Source organism: Meleagris gallopavo, chromosome 7 (genome assembly GCF_905368555.1).
Source record: "Meleagris gallopavo chromosome 7, MGAL_WU_HG_1.1, whole genome shotgun sequence".
Classification (NCBI taxonomy): Eukaryota; Metazoa; Chordata; class Aves; order Galliformes; family Phasianidae; genus Meleagris; species Meleagris gallopavo.
Window position 1 is genome coordinate 11,708,220 of NC_139410.1, and position 20,188 is coordinate 11,728,407.

At 40.6% G+C, this 20,188-nt stretch overlaps 1 protein-coding gene across 6 annotated transcripts in view; it reads left to right on the plus strand.

Annotated features, from left to right (window-relative positions):
- Window positions 1-18,482, plus strand: part of KLF7 (KLF transcription factor 7) — a 60,219-nt gene extending 41,737 nt beyond the window's left edge. Inside the window, exons 3-6 of one of the 6 annotated variants that reach the window (XR_004160301.2) lie at window positions 4,144-4,267; window positions 10,570-10,964; window positions 11,614-11,698; window positions 12,518-18,482. Coding sequence is in view for 1 of the 6 variants with exons in the window: in XM_010713480.3 (XP_010711782.2) it covers window positions 4,144-4,267; window positions 10,570-10,621 (176 nt within the window). In the remaining 5 variants the exon portion in view is untranslated. Of the gene's footprint in view, window positions 1-4,143; window positions 4,268-10,569 lie in introns of all 6 variants that reach the window. The other 5 variants (XR_014884318.1, XR_002116594.2, XR_002116596.2 and 2 more) reach the window with 5 other exon arrangements.
- The last annotated feature ends 1,706 nt before the right edge of the window (window positions 18,483-20,188 follow it).

Genomic DNA, 20,188 nt, shown 5'->3' on the forward strand with positions numbered 1-20,188 from the left:
GTAATGTGTGTATGGGATCTGTTGCATCACAGCCCGAACCTCTGATTGACCACCTGAGGCAAGCACTGAGTCAGCTGTGGGAGCACAGGTGAAGGCAATTCAGCTGTGTGACCAGAAGGGTGGAGCCTGGCTGCACCTCTCCTAGACCCCATTTAAGGGCTGACCCCCACTGGGGAAGGATCTCTTTCTGGAGATTGCTTCTTGTGGAGTTTACTGTGAGCCTACAACACTGGTGAGCATTTCCATTTGTTTTGATTATCTTTCCACCATGATAATCTTACTAAGCCTAACCTCTGTGTATCTATTGATTGTACAATAGTACACCTACTGATTGTACAAATGTGCCATAAACAGAAGTGGAACAGAGAGGTTCTTCCCCAGGCAGACCAATCTCAGGGTACAAATAAATGCTCCGGGAAGATTAAAGGCTAGAAATGGTCTAAGGACTGATCAGTAGTTTTCCTATGTGCTCATAGGTATCTGCAGACTGCTGCTAAAGCACCATCAGTATGCAGCTAAGGATGTGTTCGTGTAAGTATTTTCTGCAGTTTGAAACTCCACTTCTAGGGCTGGTCTCTGCTGCCCTCCTTCCCAGCACTGTGGTTCAGCCTGGAGAGCAGACACAGAAGCGCAGTATTGCAGAACCACAGAGTTGTAGTGGTTAGGAAGGACCTCTGGGATTCATTAAGTCCAACTCCCCTGCTAAAGTATGTTCTATGGGTTGCTCTACCACCCTAGCTCACTTCTAGAATTTTTTCATACACAAGTGGGACTTTGTGTTACCTGCATAATCTGATGCTCAAAATCTGCATTGCTGGCTGCCTGCCCATCCCAGGTGTGCTTGTGGACACGTAGAAGCTCAGCCAGCCCTGTGGTGGAGCTTTTTGCAGGCACACAGCTGGGTGTTGGCTTCTTTTTGGGTGTGCACTGTGGATTTGAGGACTTGTGTAAGCACTGCACGGATCCTTGTGTTGAACAAGGGTGACTTAAGGAATGGAGCTCCTTCCTGAGAATGGCTCTCATACACAAGTTTTAAGCTCAGTTATTAATTTTGAGGAATTAGACCCTGAAAATTGTCAGTATGGCACATTTCTAATTGGATTTTAAAGCCCATAATTAATTCCCTAAAAAAGGGGAGATCCTCATTCTGCAGGAGTGGGAGTTTTGCCATTGCTTTCAGCAGAGGAGAATTTTGCCATCTATCCTTTTATTCTTGTAATTCTACAACATTTTTTTGTATTCTGCTCTACAACAGCAGCAGAGCAACCTGGCATGTGGAAATGAGCGTTCCCATTTCTCCTGCCTGCCATTCCAGTAGTGAGGTAGGAGGGGCCTCTCCCCCTCTCACGCCCACGCTTCCTACAGACATACACCTTGGCAAGATAGCTCTCATTTCATCTGCGAGTAAGATGAAAGCAGCCATTAAAGATGCAGTTTGTTCTTTGTCCTCCCATGCAGAGATACAGAGATCCCTCTCTCTATGCCTGCTTGGACTATGGAGTGGCTGAAGGAGAGCAGGATGCTGCCCTCCCTGAGGTCACTGCGTCAGGGAGTCTACAGGGCTTTAAAGGTCACCATGCTCCTTTGCCTTCATTGTGTGCCACGCAGAGCTCTGCACACCAGTGTGCTCTGCTGTCTGGGAGCACAAGGAGGTGCGCTGACATTTTATGTGGCTTCAGTTACAGAGGAAAAGCATCTGAGAACAGAACTCAGCTCAGGGCAGTGTATGCTGCAAATTGAGATCACTTGAGAGAGGAGCCCCCAGAGCAAGCAGCAGAGATATGTGGCATCCTGTGGGTTTACCAGTAATCGTGCTTGGCATTTCTGTCTTTCTTAACCTATATATAGCACTGTACATTTTCAAAGCTTTTGACAAATGTTAACAATCCAAACCCAGCTTCAGTCCTAATAGCCCTTGTTTCACAGAACCACGCGATGTTTTGCCTTCACCCTTCTGCTCTCAGACTGGCCGTACCTGCCAGATTTGGCTGAGCACTCATCTTTCACCTTTATAGCACGTGTAGCAAATGTGATGCGAGGTGCTTTGTTTGCCTTGCTGTCTGCTCTCTCAGGTAGGCACTAGAGAGCATCAGAGAACCAAGCAAGCTGAATTATCACTGAGGTTCATTTACTGACAGCTTTTTAAAAATAATGCACACAAACTGTTCACATGGAACTGCTGCACCATCTCAGACGTGACCAGAGAAGGGGAAATCCTTCTTCTCTGACAAGGGGAGATGAAATACAATGTGCGTAGTAGGGTGTCACAGGCTGTTGAGACAGTGCCAAACAACTGCAGCCCTGGTGTCTGGGGCAGTGCTGGTGACAGTGTTTGAATTGCAGTTGAGTAGCCAGCACAGAAACAGGACACCAGCATTTGGCTTACTAAAAAGAAGTTTTTTTGCCTTTTTTCTCTGAAATTTTTTTTTTTTTTTTAAGAAAAAAATCACACCAAAAACCATACAAGTCTGCAGAGCTGACCAGTCAGGCACAGTTTAAGTGTGAGATGGGGTTATTATTTTCTTGTTGGGTATGTCCCTATGGTGGGTTGTGGCACACCATAGAGACATTCAGGCTGGCCTTTCTTGTTTCAGGGACTGAGAGGACAACTTGATATTCTGATGAAGTCTCGCTGGCTGCTGTTCCCTCTTCATTGCTTTACCCAGTGAATCCTTTAATTGAGTTACTGTGCTTAATGTCTGGTAAAGTGGCTCAGCTCCAGTTAACACCTCAGCCCACTCTGCTGTCTGGGGTGGGTGACCATTGTAAAACAGAGCTGCCTTAGCAATAAGATGTCTGCAGACTCACAGTAGAGCATATTTTTATTATTAAGTATTTTGATACAATTTTCTTGACCTCTTAGCTTTTCTTTTTCATTTGGCCTTTCCACTTTGTCACCTTGAAATACATAGGTCTACCATAATGAGATCTCACTTTTTTACCTGCTGAATAGACATGCTAAATATAGAAATCTAAGTCTCTGCACTGAGACATTTGCCTGCTATGGCCAAGAAGAGAGGTCGTACGGATTGCAACTTCAGTTTGGTCAGTGGTTTTTTTTTTTTTTTTTTTTTTTTTTAAGATTGCCTTCTTAGCAATTTTAAGAATAAATAAATAAGTAATAATCCCTTCTCTGTTTATAGTTGCTGGCTTAGGATTTTGGTAGTGCTAGTGATTTCTTGTCAACATTTTATCTCAACTCCCTTCTCTCCTAATGCATCTGCACTGTGCTGACTGTGTGGGGATCAGTGACATTGAATTCCTACAGAAAGAGAAGCAATGGAGGATTTCCTTGTGGGGGCGATGATAAATTTGCATGCACGTGAATACATAATGAGGAAAGGGGGGCACCAGCCCTGGGAGGCTTCCATGAAGAGGTCTGGAGACTCCATGGGTGCTACACCATGGCAGCCTGATTCACAGAGGCTGCTCTTTGTTAGAAGATAGCTAACTGTGAACACAGCAGATCAATCTCGCTTCTGACTTACTGCTGCACCATTTCACTGCTTCAGTGAATCAATATCAATATCTGGGGGGCAGAAAAACAGCTCAGAAAGTTGTTGGGAGCAACTAGAGAAGGTGCAGCTTTAGGTGACTGTGGGCATGGAAACTTGGGGGAGCAGATGCGAGTTTGGCCATGCAAGGGGTGAGCTGCAGCCTGGGAAAAGCATGTGGTGCAGTGGTGGTGGTTGCTGTCAGAAGGTGACAGGGAGAGATGTGACTTGCTCCCACGTGTGGTGTGGTTAGGTATTGGTACAGCTATCACAACTACCAGAGTAATTAGCCAGCAAGAGTTGAGCAAGCTGCAGGGTTGACTGAAAATGAGGCTGTAGCAGCACAGGGCAGAGGATTCTGGGGATGTGCTGAGGGTTTCATTCAAGAGCAGTTAACAAGCTTTGTTAGAAATGGGAAATGAAGTGTAGGGAGAATTTTAACAGATCAACAGAAGCTTAAGCTGGATCCATCCACAGTACAATGCGTCATAAGTCCTAAATTGTTTGAATTGCACTGTGACCTTGATTGTGTGACTGAGTGTGGGCTAACCTGCCTGAGTGGGGAAGGGATGAGGTGGAAGACACGAGACTTGCAAGTGGAATGCTCAGTAATGCTGCTGTGCTGACTCTTCTCTCCTCCCCTTTGCAGGTGAGAAGCCTTACAAGTGCTCGTGGGAAGGGTGCGAGTGGCGTTTTGCACGGAGTGACGAGCTCACGAGGCACTACAGAAAGCACACGGGTGCAAAGCCCTTTAAATGCAACCATTGTGACAGGTAATACAGCCTTCTAATGTGATGTTTAAGCAAAATGTCCTTGTGAGTGGTGTGGAGCTGTCAGACCCTTGGCAACCTGGAGTGGTGAGGCAGCCTGGCCCCTCCATGTCTTGTGTCCCCTTTCCTTAATCCCTCAGCCAAAGGAGGGCACAAAGAAAGGGCTGGATACAAGTCTCACTGGAACCTGCCCATGTTTGTTATGGGCACAGGACTTGATCCATAGGGCAGCTTATTTAAGTACTCTGTAATCAGAATGGAAGTTCAGAAGGCCCCAGACCTGCTGTTATCAAAGTAGGTCCAGAGAGTATCTCCACAGCTTTCCATCTTGTTAGGTCAGTGTCCCTTGAAAAGCAGAGTTCCTTTCCCACCTGCCTCCTTCAAGGGCTACCCCAAGCACCTCTGCTGGCTTCCTGTATGTTGGCAGGGTGCTTCATTTTCAAAAGCACTAAAAAGGACTAATTCAGGCACATCTGACAACTCAAGTTCATGAGATTGAATCAGTGATTGCTGCATATTCCTGCTAATGAGTAAATCTTTTCTCCAGTTCTAAATTTCAACCTTGATGTCTGTTTGATGTGGGAAATACTCTGCCGCCTTGTTTTGAGTGGGCGCAGATTTAAAAGCCTGATAGGTGCCTAGAGCTAGGCTTCTCAAAGAGCTTAATATGCAACAGTCCTCCTCTGGGCACTCAGAAATGAGGGACCAGGTTTGCATGGAGAGCTGGGCACCCAGCAATTCCCACTGAGGGCAGTGGAAGCTGCTGCTTGCAGCCCACTTCTTGCTGTCCTCGCCACTTGAGCTGCTGAATGAAAAAACTCCTCTGAAAAATTGAATTGTCCGTGCTTGGTGCTGAGTGCTTTTGAAAGCTGGGTTCTTTGAATGCAGAAACAAAACCAAGGAAAACCCTCCTCCCTATCCCCAGTCCCGGATGATAAGAAATTAGGGTGGAGCAAAAGCAATTACCGCTGTAATGACTCTTGACAGCACTGACAGGATCGAACAATGAGCACTTCTCCTCATACCCCCCAGCTGGAGGCTGGCAGTGCCCTGGGTAAAACCTGGATGCAGTGTAGAGCAATCAAATAATGTGCTTGCATCTGAACACGTTATCTGGCTAATCCTATTTGTATATATATTTTAGAAGAGACTTAAGAAAATTACCTGTCTTTTTAATGCAGCATTAAGGTTCTCTGCTCTGATAAGAAAACACTGTGTAATACAATAAAGGCTCTAGGAAGCCTCTGGGTACACCGGACCAGCAGAGAACATGCATGGAGAGAGGATGTATGGGACATAAACAAGGGACCCCATCCTTTTGTGGGAAGGAAATTTGATCATTTTCACATCCTGCCTTTCCAAGTGCTTCATCTCCTTGAGCACTCTTCTCCCCTTGTCTCCCTTCTTCCTGCCCTCCTTCTGCCATGGAGAGCTTCCTCTTGGATTAGTTTTTGTCTTAGCCCTGGATTATCCTTTGTTTTCTGAGAATGAGGGATAGGGTAAACCGAATAGGAACCTCTGCAATTGTGCTTTTGTATAAGCACCTCTGTGAATGACGACGTTTATGTTCTGTTTTTTTTTGTGTAAGGCATTTCCTTTCTCTTTTTTCCTCTGAAGAACAGAGTTACCACCCCAGCCCCAGAAGCACACTAACACAAGCAGTGCAAAACTGCAGGATTTCTGAGAATCTTTAGCAGAGATTTAAAGAAATAGTATTTTCAACTCCTCAGTCTCTGTCAGTACCATCAGTTCCATCTTTCAGTACCCTCCCATTTCGTATTTCCCCTTACTATCTGCGTTTTTGTTGTTGGCAGCCAATTCAGTTGCTACAGTGAAGAGATGCAACTGTCTAGTATATCCTCTCTTCCACTGGATCTGCAGATAAAAGAAAACAGGATTCATTGGGAAGTTAAGACTGCAAGTTTGTGCACTAAACTCCATGCACATGCTGTTTATGTGTGGCAGGAGGAGTCAGGCTTAGCTTTACTTTCCCAATCACTTGTTACAAGCTCACAGAATGGCGTTGCCTGTTCTATTGGACCACTCTGCCATACCACTATTTTTCCTTCTTTTCCCATTTATTGATCTCTCCAGTATTGTCTATTGCAGATGTCACTTCAAGTGAGCACTCAAATGTGCATAAGTCTGTCCCTAGCTGTTTAGACAGATGTCTAATGTTGAAGAAGCTTCCTCCTGAGCCAGGGATCCCAGATGGAGAACAGTTTCTTCATATCTGAACTGCTGCCCTCTTCTGCATCCACCTTTATTGACACAAGGTGTGATCACTCCTGCAAACATCCTGGCTTGATAGATCTTAAGGAGCTTTTTGGAGCTACTTTTTGCGATACTGGCATCACAGAATTGTTTGGAAGAGAAGGCCATACCTGGGCAAGTGGAGCATAAAAGTGGTGATTGAAATAGTAAAGGGGAGAACTGTACAATTTTGCTTGCAATTCCCTTCCAGTCTATTTTCAGGAGCAGTTGTATCTATTACTTCCTGGCCACCATCACGGGAATATTCATATAATCTCTGTACGAGACAATTCTAAAGCAGAAGAGATTAGATGATGGGATTCTGTTCTGCTGCTGTCCCAGCCCAAGCACTGTGCACCCCACGGATCTCATTGTTAGTTACAGCTGCCAGGCCACCGTTGGTTTAAGTAGCACCATATGTGCTGCAAATGATATGTGGTTTGGTGGCAGCAGGGGGAAAGGAGAATCAGCTGAGGTGGTGCAGAAGGCAGTGTGCAAGTCCCTCGTGCCTTCCAGACACAAGGGTATGCTGTTTATTATCATCCTCCAGGAGCTATTCTCTTCAGAAACACAGGCAGGTTGTGTTTCTCACACAGTGAGAGGCTTTGGCGCTCCAAGGGAAAGAGGATGACAGGGTAGTGGCACTTGCTTGTTACGCCTATGTCCTCTTGGACAGCAAGTTAAGAGTGCGCTTAGCTGGAATGCACAAATCCCACAGCAGGGAATCCACAGCTGGTAAGAAAGATGGCTGAACAGTACATTCTCTTCTCATCATTGTTACCTTCCCTCTTTCTCCTGCAGAGACTTCATTGCTGAGCAGTACTGTGTTGCTAGGGAGACGGAGCAAAAAGAGAAGGGAGACAATTGTGTTTCAGAGTGGGAAAGTTTTGCATTGTGCATCACTGTATGACTTTCAAAATTAGGATATCTTAACCTAGCATAAACTGTCCTTCCTAGGAAGAGCTGCATTAGGGGGGATGATGGGGCCATGTACAGCACACAGTGCTGGTCTAGAACTGGAAGAGGTGCAGAGCCAGAGTTGTGGAGCAAGGTCTAGTCTTGCAGATGGGATGAGGGACTAACAAGCTGCTGCTTCTTAATATATGGGAAAAGGAATTTATCTTGTCAGTTTGTCCTGTGGAGCTTTCTTCACTGCTGGCTCTTGTTCCAGCAGAGAGAAAATGTGCCTACTGCTCAGTAGTGGTTTTTTTTTTTTTTTCTGACGTTAGCTGCAGCATTTGATAGAGATTGCTTTACTGTTGAAAATCTACCAGCCTTACCAATAAATAAAGCTAACCAAATTAGTCAGCAGGAGAATGTGAAGAATTCATGTTGTACCATTTTATTAGCAGGAAATTAGCAAAAAATTATGCCATTTTAGTATCTGTAAAAACATTATAGAGCTGAAAAATACCCTGGATACTAATACTATGGTAATTGAAGTGAAACAGTGGCTTAAATTCATATTTTTAACAGGTTTTAATGGGTTGTGACTCTACATACTTTTTCCTGGGATGCATTTCTAATACAATTGGAGAGGAAAAGCCATTCTTGGGTAGTGGTCTTATGACTAGTCCTAGGCTAAAGTGCCAGCTGGTGCATGTCTTTTTGGCAGCCACTCGAGCTGTTGTTTTGTTTTGGCAGCCCTTGCAGCTAGAGCATGCTGCTTTCTCTGTTTAGACTGATGAGAGAAATGTTGGTCCATGGGTGTATTTTGGCACCCTGAGGCTAGAAAATTCTAGCTGTGCTGAGCCTGCTGTGCTGAAAGCCAAGTGCCTGTTGTCAGACCCTCATCTGTGTCTGCACTTCATGCAGGAGCTTGGAGGAATACAGCCACTATCCCATTCTGAAATCTTTATTTTTTGCCATTCTGTTACAGAAAGGTACTAATCCTGTCGTAAGCTGATAGAAATCAGTAGAGAACAGCTGGTTTGAAAGAGCTGTTCTTGTCCTCAGATGATGAGAATCAAGCTTTTCTTGTGAAAGCTGTCTTTTTACAAGGTTTCTTTGTCTTAAGAGTTTACCTTTTGGTGACTCATCTTTGTATAGATGGAGACGGATGCTTGTGCAGCACAGTGCTGCCAGCAAGACAGAAAAGATTCCCTAACTATTTAAAACCTCTTCGTTTTCATTAGTTCTTCAATTTCTTAGCCTTTTTTCTGGTTACGATTTTTATTGTCTGGGTGTTTGCCTTTAGATTGAGGTCACTTTTGTTTTATTTTCTTTGACTATGTAGTTGAATTTATTTTTACATTCTTTCTGAAAAATAAAGAATACTGAGCTACTGCCTTTTAGAAAATAGACTTACTGCCCATTTGTAAGCTATGTAGATTCTCACAGTTAGCCATTAGTATATTCTCCTAACTGGTATTTCATAATTCTGTATTCTAAATTTGTGGGGCAGTGAAAAGACATTGTAGGCAAATCAGTTCTGGAGATAGTTTCTCATTATGTCCTCAGAGCCTACAAAAACAATTTATTCAAAAGCCATAGATGTGTCTTTTTGTGTGATATTTATAATGAATGTTTCTTGCTCTTGCTAAAAATAAACGTGCCAGTGTCTTATGGCTTAGGGTGGAAAGAAAGCAAGCCAAGATTTACAGGGAACTTGGAAACCTCCCATTTTTGAGTGTTCAACTTGAAGAGTGTAGTAGAAGTTCAATTTATTAGGATGTCTCTGCACTGCCTGACAGTTGAGCTCCATCTTAAGGCTTCAGGCTAGGCAGCCAGAACCACTGTCTGCTTGTCCACCAGTTTGTTCCCTGTTGATATACATACCTTTATTGTGATAGTGAGTATGAACTGGGTTGGTGCATTTAATCTCATTTCTAATGGGCATGGAGTTGGAAAAATATTCTTGCTTACTGTCAGCCTTGATAAAATGGAATTTCTATTGACTGATAGAGAAGAAAAGCGCCTGAGACCGCCTGGTCAATGAGAATATGTTAGTGATGTGAAGTCCCAGATTTTGGGCTGCAGTTCGTGCTGGTGTGAGTTCCCTGCAGCATGTCTTCTACAAGGCAGTTGCTTTAGAATGGTAATTCCTGATTAACTCTTTGGGGTTGCTCTTCTCTGGTAGAGTGTTCTATTCTGAGTATGTTAACTCACTTTCCCAAGTGGATTAAGTAATTTCAAAAGAAGGCAGTCATAAGCCTTTAGAGAGGGAGTTTATCAAGAATAGATGCTTCATTTCAAATTCATGCCCTACCTTATCCTTAATTATCTGCATGTTTAGATCAACCCTAAAAGGGAACTACTTCTCTAGGGTTGCAGTTCTAAGACTGTCTCCTCTAAGACTGAATCCTTTTACATGTTCAGAATACTATTTTGCATGAGGAGATGGAGGAATGATGGCTTTGCGGATGAAGAAACTGAAAGTGGAAGTCCTGGCTGTTTAATTCTTGTGATTTACAATTTTCTTGCCTTTCTCTGTCTCAATTTTCACGTTTACAAGATGGGTTTAATAATAACTTGTCTTATCTCAACATAATTCAGGGGGATAGCATTCATCAGCATCCACATACTACCACTGAGATTCCCTAGGGAGAAAAGGAAAGATACATAGCCTGAATGATTTCCAGCCCATGAGCTTTGAACCATTTTCTTTCCAATTTGGAGTTAAAAATGGGAATTTAGTTTTTGAAACTTATGTTGGTGTTTATTAAAGGTAGTGGTTTTTTAAACTGGTTTTGCTAAGTAAAACTGACTTGTTTTATATTTCACCATATGCACACGCACTGACACTAAATATTTGATTTTGTCCTGCAGATGCATATATGAGCACACTTTCCTGGTATTTCATGCAGTGAAAGAGGAGGAAGGAAAGAAACAGTGAAAAGAGGAGAATAGTCTATTTAGCTTTCAGAGCATAGTTGGCCATCTGTGGTCATTGTGGTGAATCACACAGAGTTTGGTGGTGATAATCTAAAGAACAGTTCTAAACCAGTATAAATATTTCCTCTTGTATATAAAGAGGGAGGAGCAGGAACCAGCTTTTTGTTTTTTCTTCTCCCCAAATCTTTATTTCATTTGACACTTGGTTTATTTTGCAGGTGTTTTTCCAGGTCTGATCACCTTGCCCTCCACATGAAGAGGCACATCTAAGTATCTGTCAGCTTGGCATGGATGACATCTGAGCTAAGTGTTGTGAGATGAAAGTGGAACTCAAGTTATAATGTGCTGCCTTGCAAGAGAAGAGAACTCTATACATGTAACCCTCTGTACAGAGACCACACACTCACACTGTCATACACCCAGTTATACTTCAATACATCCATTGGTTCTCTATGCCTTGCCCCAGCTGGATGGGAGAAGATGCAGGCGAGGAAATGCTGTAGAGGTGAAGTCAATGAGAAGGAACAATTGCTTACAGTACTTCGTCTCTCTTGGATTTGTTTCCTGGTTTTGCCAATGGAAAACAAAGGAAATGGAGGAGGCTTCCCTGCAGGTGGACGGCAGTAGGAGGGGCTTATTTAACTTGCTTCTCAGTGCAACTCAATAGGAGAAAATGTCGTCTTGAAGTTGCATATTTGTAGCACTAACTTTCTTTTTAAATAGATGGGGGGAAAACAATGACCTAGAAAACCAAATCCCAGTTTGGTAGCCAAATTAACCTCGTGGTTCATTTGTTCTTTGTCTGAGGATTCCTAATGTTCAATGCATCAGACTTTTCACAGACACTTTGACCTGTCTTGGTTTTTGTTCTTCTTCCTAGAACTGAGCTATTGAGATCCATTTAAGTCAATACCAGTAGCCTTAATGGCAGTAGACTGTGGAGTGACACTTGTTACACAAATATCCTCTCTTTGGCCTGAGTTTATGTAGACTTCACGGAGGACTATATATATATTTTTTTCGTTCTTGTTTTTGTTTTAATTTTTGTTTTGGCTATTGCACAAGATATGCACTAGGGACGCTGGAAGCTGCTGCCATGATGGCTAAGTGGCCAAGGGATAAACTCTGAGAAACAGCATCTAATATCTCTGTAGGCCTCACCTTATTGCCATAGCTAGAACTTCTTGTTTATTTGTTGAATGAAAACTTTAAAAGCTTATTTGGAAGCTTAAACCTTTTTTTCTCTTTTCTCTACGAACAAGTGATCTTCAGAACTCCTTGTCCTCACCTGGATATCGGTCTGGGATTGGCCACACAGGCATGACTACAGGATTCCTTCCACATCATGTGAGCATGTTAGCCACAACTCACAGTGACTTAGTGATGAATTATGTTGCTTTGTCTTGCAGTTCTTCTAATAACCAATTTAAAACATTAGACTTTTGTTTGGGTAAAGAGCACCTGCAGACATTTTAATTTAAACTTGATGTTTTTCGAACATCTTACACACAAACAAGCCAAAAATCCTGCTCCAGTCTCTGAGTGGGAAATAGAGAACTTCTTCCAAGTACAATGGCTTCATTCAGCATTAGCCTTTTAAAGAAATTATGAAAGTCCTCCTTTACCATTCATCAAGTTGATGCTGTAGCCTGCTCCTATGTGTAACAGTGTAAACAGTGAAGGAAGGGTTGGGTTTTACGTACAGCAGTGAGACTCTTCTGAATGACTGATCTAAAGTGGTAATAACCTTGAGGCCCATTTTGGCCTACTGTGTGAACCATCAAGGGAGAGTGAAGGTCTCATGCTCACCCTTCAGTCCTATTGATAATTTGATTTTGTTGGGCACAAAGTGGATTAAAGTCTTTGTTACAAAACAAACAAAAAAACATCTTACAATAACTCATGTTTGAAACTATTTGGCGCTGGCCCTGACTCCAAAGACTGCATTTAGGACCATAAAGATGGCTTGTGCAAGCAGGCGTGTGGTCATTAGATTGTATACTTCGTATATTCTGGGACCATCTCTAAAGGATGTGTCTAAAAATTAAACAAAATGGTGCATGGTCCACAAATGGTTGCTGCTCTTTTATACTGTATTAGCCAGCTGCCCTTCTTTGACTGTTTTGACAATTGACTGTTAAATATTTCCCTTAATTCATGTTTTAGGAGTTGAAACTATACTCTTGGGGAAAAAGAACAAACAAGAAACTCAATAGATGTTTAAGAGCTGTCATCGGGATCCTTGGCACTTGAATTCTCAGAATTTTGCAACCTTTGGTTCCAGTGAGAGATTGAATTTACTCAAAAGATGCTGGTTTTCCTCACAGTTCTTGCAAAGCACTGTGACTGTCAACTGAATGCTTTTGGGACAGGAGGGAAATACAATGTCTGGCCCATATGGCATGAAATATGGACCAAAATCTAACCATCTTTTAGGGGCAATGATGTAACATTCATGATAAGAGAGGGAGAGAGAGAGCAAAAGTGAGTGTGAGGAAAAGAAAGGAATGAGAAAGAAAGAAAATTGAGTTTATTCCAAAGATTTAAAACTAACCATGCTATATATGTGGAGCACTGCTTGCTGACAATCTTGTATTTCTCTGCTTCTGTGTTTGCATACTTTTTATGACCATTCCACCCAGCTGTTCTACTGGGACTGAGGGCCCTAGAATTCAATTTGTATTGGAATATATGGAGCATCCTGCCAGATGTCTAATGGAAACTGAAACTGCAGCTGTGTGAAACTGTAGAACATCCAGTCAGTGCATTGCATTAGATAAAGGTCAACAGAATCCTAGAGTTTCATTACTGTAGCATCCTAAAGTATATGCTCTCAAACTCACTGCTATGGTACTCTTTGGCTGTGAACCTGCATAAATATCTTTCCTTGACCTCTGAACACACTTGCCCTTAGACATGCTAACAGTAGCCTACAAATCATAGTTATTAAGTGTCAGTTTAAGTACCAGTTACTCCAATTTTCGTTTTGGTCTTGTTGATGTCTCATTTAAATATGGCAGAACAAGGGCCCCATGGAAAACAAACAAACATGCTGAAATATATGATTATTTTGTTCTGAAGACATGCTTACATTTAAATCCTGGGTCTATCTAGCTATAAAATCATAGAAGGAAAGAGGATAAGAGACTTAACCAGATTTTAGACTTAACAGGCTCTTTCTGCTGCAGGTCTTGAACTCTGAAGTCAAATTTTGGGCTTTGAGACCGTCTTTTCAGTTTCTTAAGGGACGTGTTTTTCACATGTATGTGTTGTGTATTCTGTCTGTCTCTGCACTTCAGTTTTTGGGTTCTCATTTGCAAGTGTCTTAGTCATTACTAAAATTTCAAACCTTAGCTTGTATTTTGTAGGAGTCTCCATTTTGGAAAGGCACATTCCAAGAGTCATTTTTTACAATGTCAGCTTTTCTTTCCTTGCAGATATTTCAAGCTGTACACTTCAAACCTGAGTAATGCATTATAGCTAGATCCTTTTTGGCCTGTATCCCCTTGCTAAAGTTCATATATTCATATAAAGTTAATATTCTCTATTTATAAATTATGAGTAGAAATAGGGTAATAAGGAAAGGCAAATCCATTCTATAGGTCTTCTTTGGAAGCAAAACTATAAATAGATGATTTGGTAACAGCAGAACAGCAGCCAGGTATTTCTGGCTTTTCCGAAGACGTTCAAATGTGATTTCCAAGGCCATGGAGCTGTAGAATGAGAGCAAATTGAGACAAATATCACAGAAAATAGTATGCATGGAAGAAATGTCACCTTTTGTGAATAATAAATAGCATTTTGGAGCAGAGCATAGAATCAATCATAGGAGAATGCAGGTGGGAGGGGAGCTCCAGAGGCCATCTCAGCCAACCTTTAACTAGAGCTGGGTGCTCACGGCTGTGTCCAGTCAATTTTTCCATGCTACCAAGGATGAAAATTTTGCAGCTACTCCGTATAAGCTGGTCTGGTATTTGACCACTTAAATGGTTAAAAAAACAACAAAAAAATTGAAAGATAAATCTGTATGTCAAGTAGGAATTTCCCATGTTCCAACTTGCTTGCTGTCGCTTTTACAGTGCACTGATACAAACAGTCTGGCTTCATTTTCTCCACCATCTCTGTAGGGTGTTTGTAAACAGCAATAAGATCTACCCTTTTCTCTTCCTAAGATTTAACTCTGTCCACAGCCCCTGTTCAACTGTCATGTGCTCTGGCTCCTGATCTCCTGGGTGGAGCTCTGCTAGACTTGCTTCACTATCTCATTAATTTTCTTGTAAGGGGAGATGAAAACTGGACAGAATGTTCTGGATGAAGATGTACTTTATATGTGATGGTGTTGAAAAGTCATTTAGAAAGTACGAGTATCAAGATTTTTCTAGTCAGATTTACTAAATTTATTAATTATGTTTATGGAAATACATTTTTTTTTATACTGCCAGGTTGAGGCCTGGCAAGCAAAAATCTGTCTTTTCTAACACAATCATTGCTTTTTTACCTTAAACTGGAAAAATGTTGTCACTCATATCAAACAAGGAGATGTATTTTAGTCACTTTTTAGAACAAAGCAACACTTCAGTGCATGTTTGTTCTGCTGTTTCTTCCCCCTTAGGAGAAAAGCAACCTAAAACATCATGGGTATTTTATAAAGAATGGCTTAACAGGTTTAGAGAGTCAGTTATTTTTCATTGTCTCAGAATTTCTCTCTTTCATGAGCCATTATTCAGTCTAGAAAATTATTTCACCTGGATAGACTAGGCAAAGGAACAAAAGAAATCTTATTTCCAGGACTGAAATTTATTCGTTGTCTTGGACAAAGCCCTGACCAGTCTGATTTAAGTGAACTGTTTTTTAAGTTGAGGGTAGGATTAAGAAACCTCCAGAGGTACCTTCCAACATTAATATTTCTTTGTTTCTGTGATTCATATCAGAGCCCTCTCTAATTAAATGTGTAATGGTTATAGTTCTTTTTAGTCTTGCTCCAGCAGAGCAGACTGTAGAATGGGCCTGTAGGATTCTTCTCGAACTCTGATAGTTTCATCCTTATTACCTGTGTTTCTTCATGAGGAAGATGAAAAAAATCTTGAAGCAGCAAAAAACAACTTAGCAAAGCAGTTTGAAGGAATATCTTATCATGAGATGTGTCACAGCTGCAGGGACCAACTAAAGATTGTGGAAACATGTTTGTTAGCCTGGAAGACCCATGTTATGTCTCCAAAATGATTCCTAGTACCTGAAATCTCTGCCAACTTATATTTCTATAGAAGTGAATAATAAAACCTTTTCTTCCTTTTCCATTCTTACTTGCCTCAGATATTTTGGATTTGGGTTTATTGTATTACTAAAATAGCACATTTTCACATAATACCCGGAAAACACTGACCAAACATGGATCAGATAGAAGAACCTGAATGCAAGAAGAGCCTTCAGTCCCCTGATTTTTGGAACTGTTTTACCTTCAGGTCTGAAAAAAATAATCACAAAGGTGTGGCTAAAGTGGAGTTGAATAATTGCAGTGATTGAGTGTATTTTATCTATGACCTTTTTGATATTTACAGAATCAGGCTTTCTTCTTCATTTTATCTGGCTTTAGACAATTTGGGCTTTTTTAGCCATCTCTAGCACAAAGGTTGTTCCTCCTGTTCAGCATTCTTCATTCATCTGTGTGCAGAAGAGGTCATAATTAGTGCTTTTGACAAAACTGATGAAAATCCAACTGTCTTAAGGGTTTCCTTTTGTCTCTCTTTCCATTAAGGTGTCAAAATCTTTAAATTAAAAAAAATAAAAACAGAGGATCATTTTTACGTAATTTAATGTTACCTGGCTAGCATCCAGTTAATCAAGGGCTTTTATTCTTGATTTTATTCAGGACGTAGCACATCTAAACATTTCGTCCAGCAAGACTGTTTTTAAGCTTTTGTATTTCTAGGTGACACCTTTAACCCAACACTTTTTGAAATACTTTCTGCTGATTCCAGATAGAGTTGCACTTGCAAAGGTCACCACATATCAAGAATAAAAACAGTGCTTGACTAACTCTGTGGTTTTGGCTTGAAAAATAAAAATTATTTCCTCCCAAGATTTTACAGATGCTCATAGCCAAATCTTGCCTGTCTTTCATGCACATAAAGTCTACACCTTATTGAATGATTATTTCCAGATCAAGCCTAGGTACTTTTCTTCCTTGTGGCACATTTGCATCTGTTTTTATTGATAGTTTAGAGTCAATTATTGCAGTCTTCCTCCTCCACAGATCTACGCTGGCTTCAACAGCAAGATTTAGCATCACAAGAACTGAAGGGTCTGGCCTATTGGGTACTAAGATCTGTCTCATACAGTTGAGACTTTCCTCCTCCCTTAGAGGAAGAGGTCCAAGACGTACTATATAAGTTATATATATAATGACATAGTTGTATATATAAGTTATATATATAAAAATGTGGAGATGGTGGGGTAGGCTGCCTTTATCACCTCAAAAATGAGTTTCCCTACCAGAAAGCTTTCAAATGCAGGTGTCATTTTCAAACAGGGTTTTATAGTTTTCCTTATGCTTGTTAATGGTATTTTTGGTGTGATAGTGGAAGTGGAAACTCTTCACAATTTTCCAAATGAAAGCTTTGATGATTTTTTTTACGTGCTTTGGTCCTGACTTCTATATACTGCCAGAAAACAGGTTCTCTGTCTCTGTGTGAGTGTGGCAGTACAACAGTCCACTGTATATACCTACACAGAAGAGGAAACTGAGCTACTGACTTACAGTGTGTAGTAGCCAACCGTGCCTATTGCTTTGATTTATGGAGGGCACTTAATGTTGCCACTGCATTTTAGGAATCATTTCAGCTTTTGTAGGAAAGTTTTCAACAATTCGGGGGAATACATGTTGCTGTGTACTGTGAATGGATAGGCTGCAAACTGGGGGTTGGGAGGGGAGGTAGGAAGGGAGGGAGATGTGGGCTTAGCATGTACACACTGAAAATGAACTAGAATGGACAGAAAGGTGACAATTTTAGCCTTTATTATTGGGCTTCTTGGGGAAATAAAAAAGCTAACTTGCAGTCCCTGAAAGGCCTGTTGGCTGAAGGGTTGATCTTTATATTTTAGAACATTCATTTTCCTATCTCACTGTATTTTAAAAACCAGGCCTGTCAGAATCTGGAAGTAGATCAAAACACTGGTTTGCACACTACTTTGTTTCCAAGGCCATGTCTCTACCAGGGAAGTTGCTCTCTATTGAAACATCAGTCTAGTTAAGATCACTTTGTAGATGCACTCAGTACTCATTTGCCTAGACTATATTTGCATTGGCATCTTATGCAGTTAAGCTAAAGTGTAAGAAACAATTAAACCAGTTAAGATAATACAAGAAGGTTCTTGCACCAATTTAAGTGTATGGTTTTGTAGTCGCTGCATATAAACCATGACAGCTTTTCTCTTAGAAACAAGGCCTTAGTTTAGCATGTCTGCTCATCTGAATTGGAAAAATAATAATGCAGGCTGTGAATTTTTTTATTGCTTTGCAAAATGGCCTGTTTTCTTACTTATCCTTTAAAACCTTTCTTTCTCTCTACTTCACATTAGATTTTTGTTTGGGGGATTTTTTTTTTAGCAACAACAATAAAAAGTATGAATGCTCCTGATTTAAAAATAAATAAATATATATATATATTGCTTGAAGGACTTTCATTTTGCACTATATTTTTTCTTTTACCAGATGTGTCTGACAAGTGCATTTTGGAGATGCCCTCGGTCACGTTCTCTCAGGCCAACTCTGGTATTTCTAATATATCACAGAAGTACCCAATCTTGTAGCCCTCAGTTCTGCCTTTTTTTGACATTTTATTTTTTTTAGGCTTTTTATATATATATATATATATATATATATTACTTTGTCAGTTTTTTTGCTGTACAAAAGTCTTAAGATTTAAAAATATTATTTGTATTATATGATGGTGGTATGTTAATGTTACAAAATTATTAATGAAGAAAAAATTTATTTTTGTTACTGGTCTGTTTCATAATTCTTTTTTAAATTGGTATATTGTAAGATATCTATGCAAAAATGTTATGTGACGCATTTTTATTTAAGAATGTAATATGTGTAATAAACAGTAGAATGTGTTTGGCCCAACAATGTTTAAGTGTGCCTTGTCTATTATTTCTTTTTGAAGCTTCTGTGAACAGTGAAGTCATTTTTGAATATCAGCTAAAGCTATGGTTCAGTAAGAACACATATTGGCATAAAATACATAACTTCCAAGAATGATTTAGCTTATCAGAATCACATTTTTGGATTTAAATAACATTTTAAAAGATGTATTTTATAGTGGCTTAAGTGTTGTTTATATCAGTGCTGTTGCACATGTTGCTTTTGGATAAGATGCATAAGAAAGAAATTTGCATTCTTAAAAGCTGACCAGATTTCCAGATTTGCTTCTGCTAGACTCAGTGAATTTATTCTTTGTCTGCTTGCACTGGTTCAAGATCTTAGCCAGTATTATTTTTGTAAAAGATACAAAGAGCGCTTGCATTGCATTTTCCATGCCTAGCTATCAAAACATTTGTCAGTCAGTGGTCAAAACAGGACTAGACTTAGAGGCTCCTAAGCATTAGTGAGGTGCTCTAGTCTGTGTATCATTCTGTACTGAAGGAACTGAGTGCAGTATTATTCTCTTTGCCCTGCCTCTGTCATTTAGCCTCCCTCTTTAATGTCTACAAAATTGCAAACACAATTGAATCCACCTGGATGATGAAGTACTAAAAATGTATTTGGGGAGTAAATACAGTCATTCTGAGCACAATTACTTTGCATTGTCATAGGATGAAATGGAATGACTGACTTTTTATAATCAGCCTGTATCCCTTTAAGTTTTTGGTGTCTTGTGATCACACATGGCAGTGACCTAAACGGCACCACATATGAACATCCTGTAAGGCTCATCTAATACAAACTTGCTACCTTTTATTTCTGCAGCAGCATGCTTCACTTTCACTGTTGGAAGACCTGCTAGGACTGTTCATGGCAGACAGAAGGTAGGATTGCCCTCCTTTCCTCTGTATCTAAAAGTCAGATGACCATTCTAACTTAATCATTTATGCTCCCTCTGTAGCTAATGAAGAGAGATGAATCCAGAGGTTACTCACTTCAGGGCATTAGCTGAATGCAAAATAATCTGGGGTGGCATCAAGCATTTCTGGAAAGTCCCATGGTAAGTTGGAAGGTAAAAGTTCCAGCGATGCACATGGGTACTCTGTTCAGTCAGGTCATACCATATGTTGGATGATGGACATAATTTATAGATATCACTGCAGCAGTGATATCTTGATGTCACTCACAGAGCCTGAGTAACTGAGGCAGTCATCATAGAGTTTGTAGCATACTACTACAAAAATACAAGGCTGAAAAAAATGGTCTCTTTTTTGTATGTGGATTTGTACAATGTAGGTATGACTGGAATTACGCACAAAACAGAATTCCTTCTGCACACAGAATTTGGTTTTAAAGATATTGTTTTTTTGTTGTTGTTTTCTTGTAAAGACGAGCTTCTATTGTTTCACTTTCTCTCTTCCTTGAAATACTCTGGAATCTCACCTGCCTTGAGCTTTCTGACAGACTATTTGTCTAGCCTAAGATACCTCTAGTATAAATTAGTCCTCTTCTCTCCACCTATGAGAGGTTCTTGCAGAGAGCTCTAGAAAAGCTTTTATGAAGGTAACTTGGAGGCAGCATGGCTCGTTCTTTGGCCTGTTTCAATTGGCTTGAATTAGAGGGAGGATAATCAATTACAGGTAACCACTCAAACTGTTTGTTTTCCAGGAACTTTCAGAAAATGCAGTGCT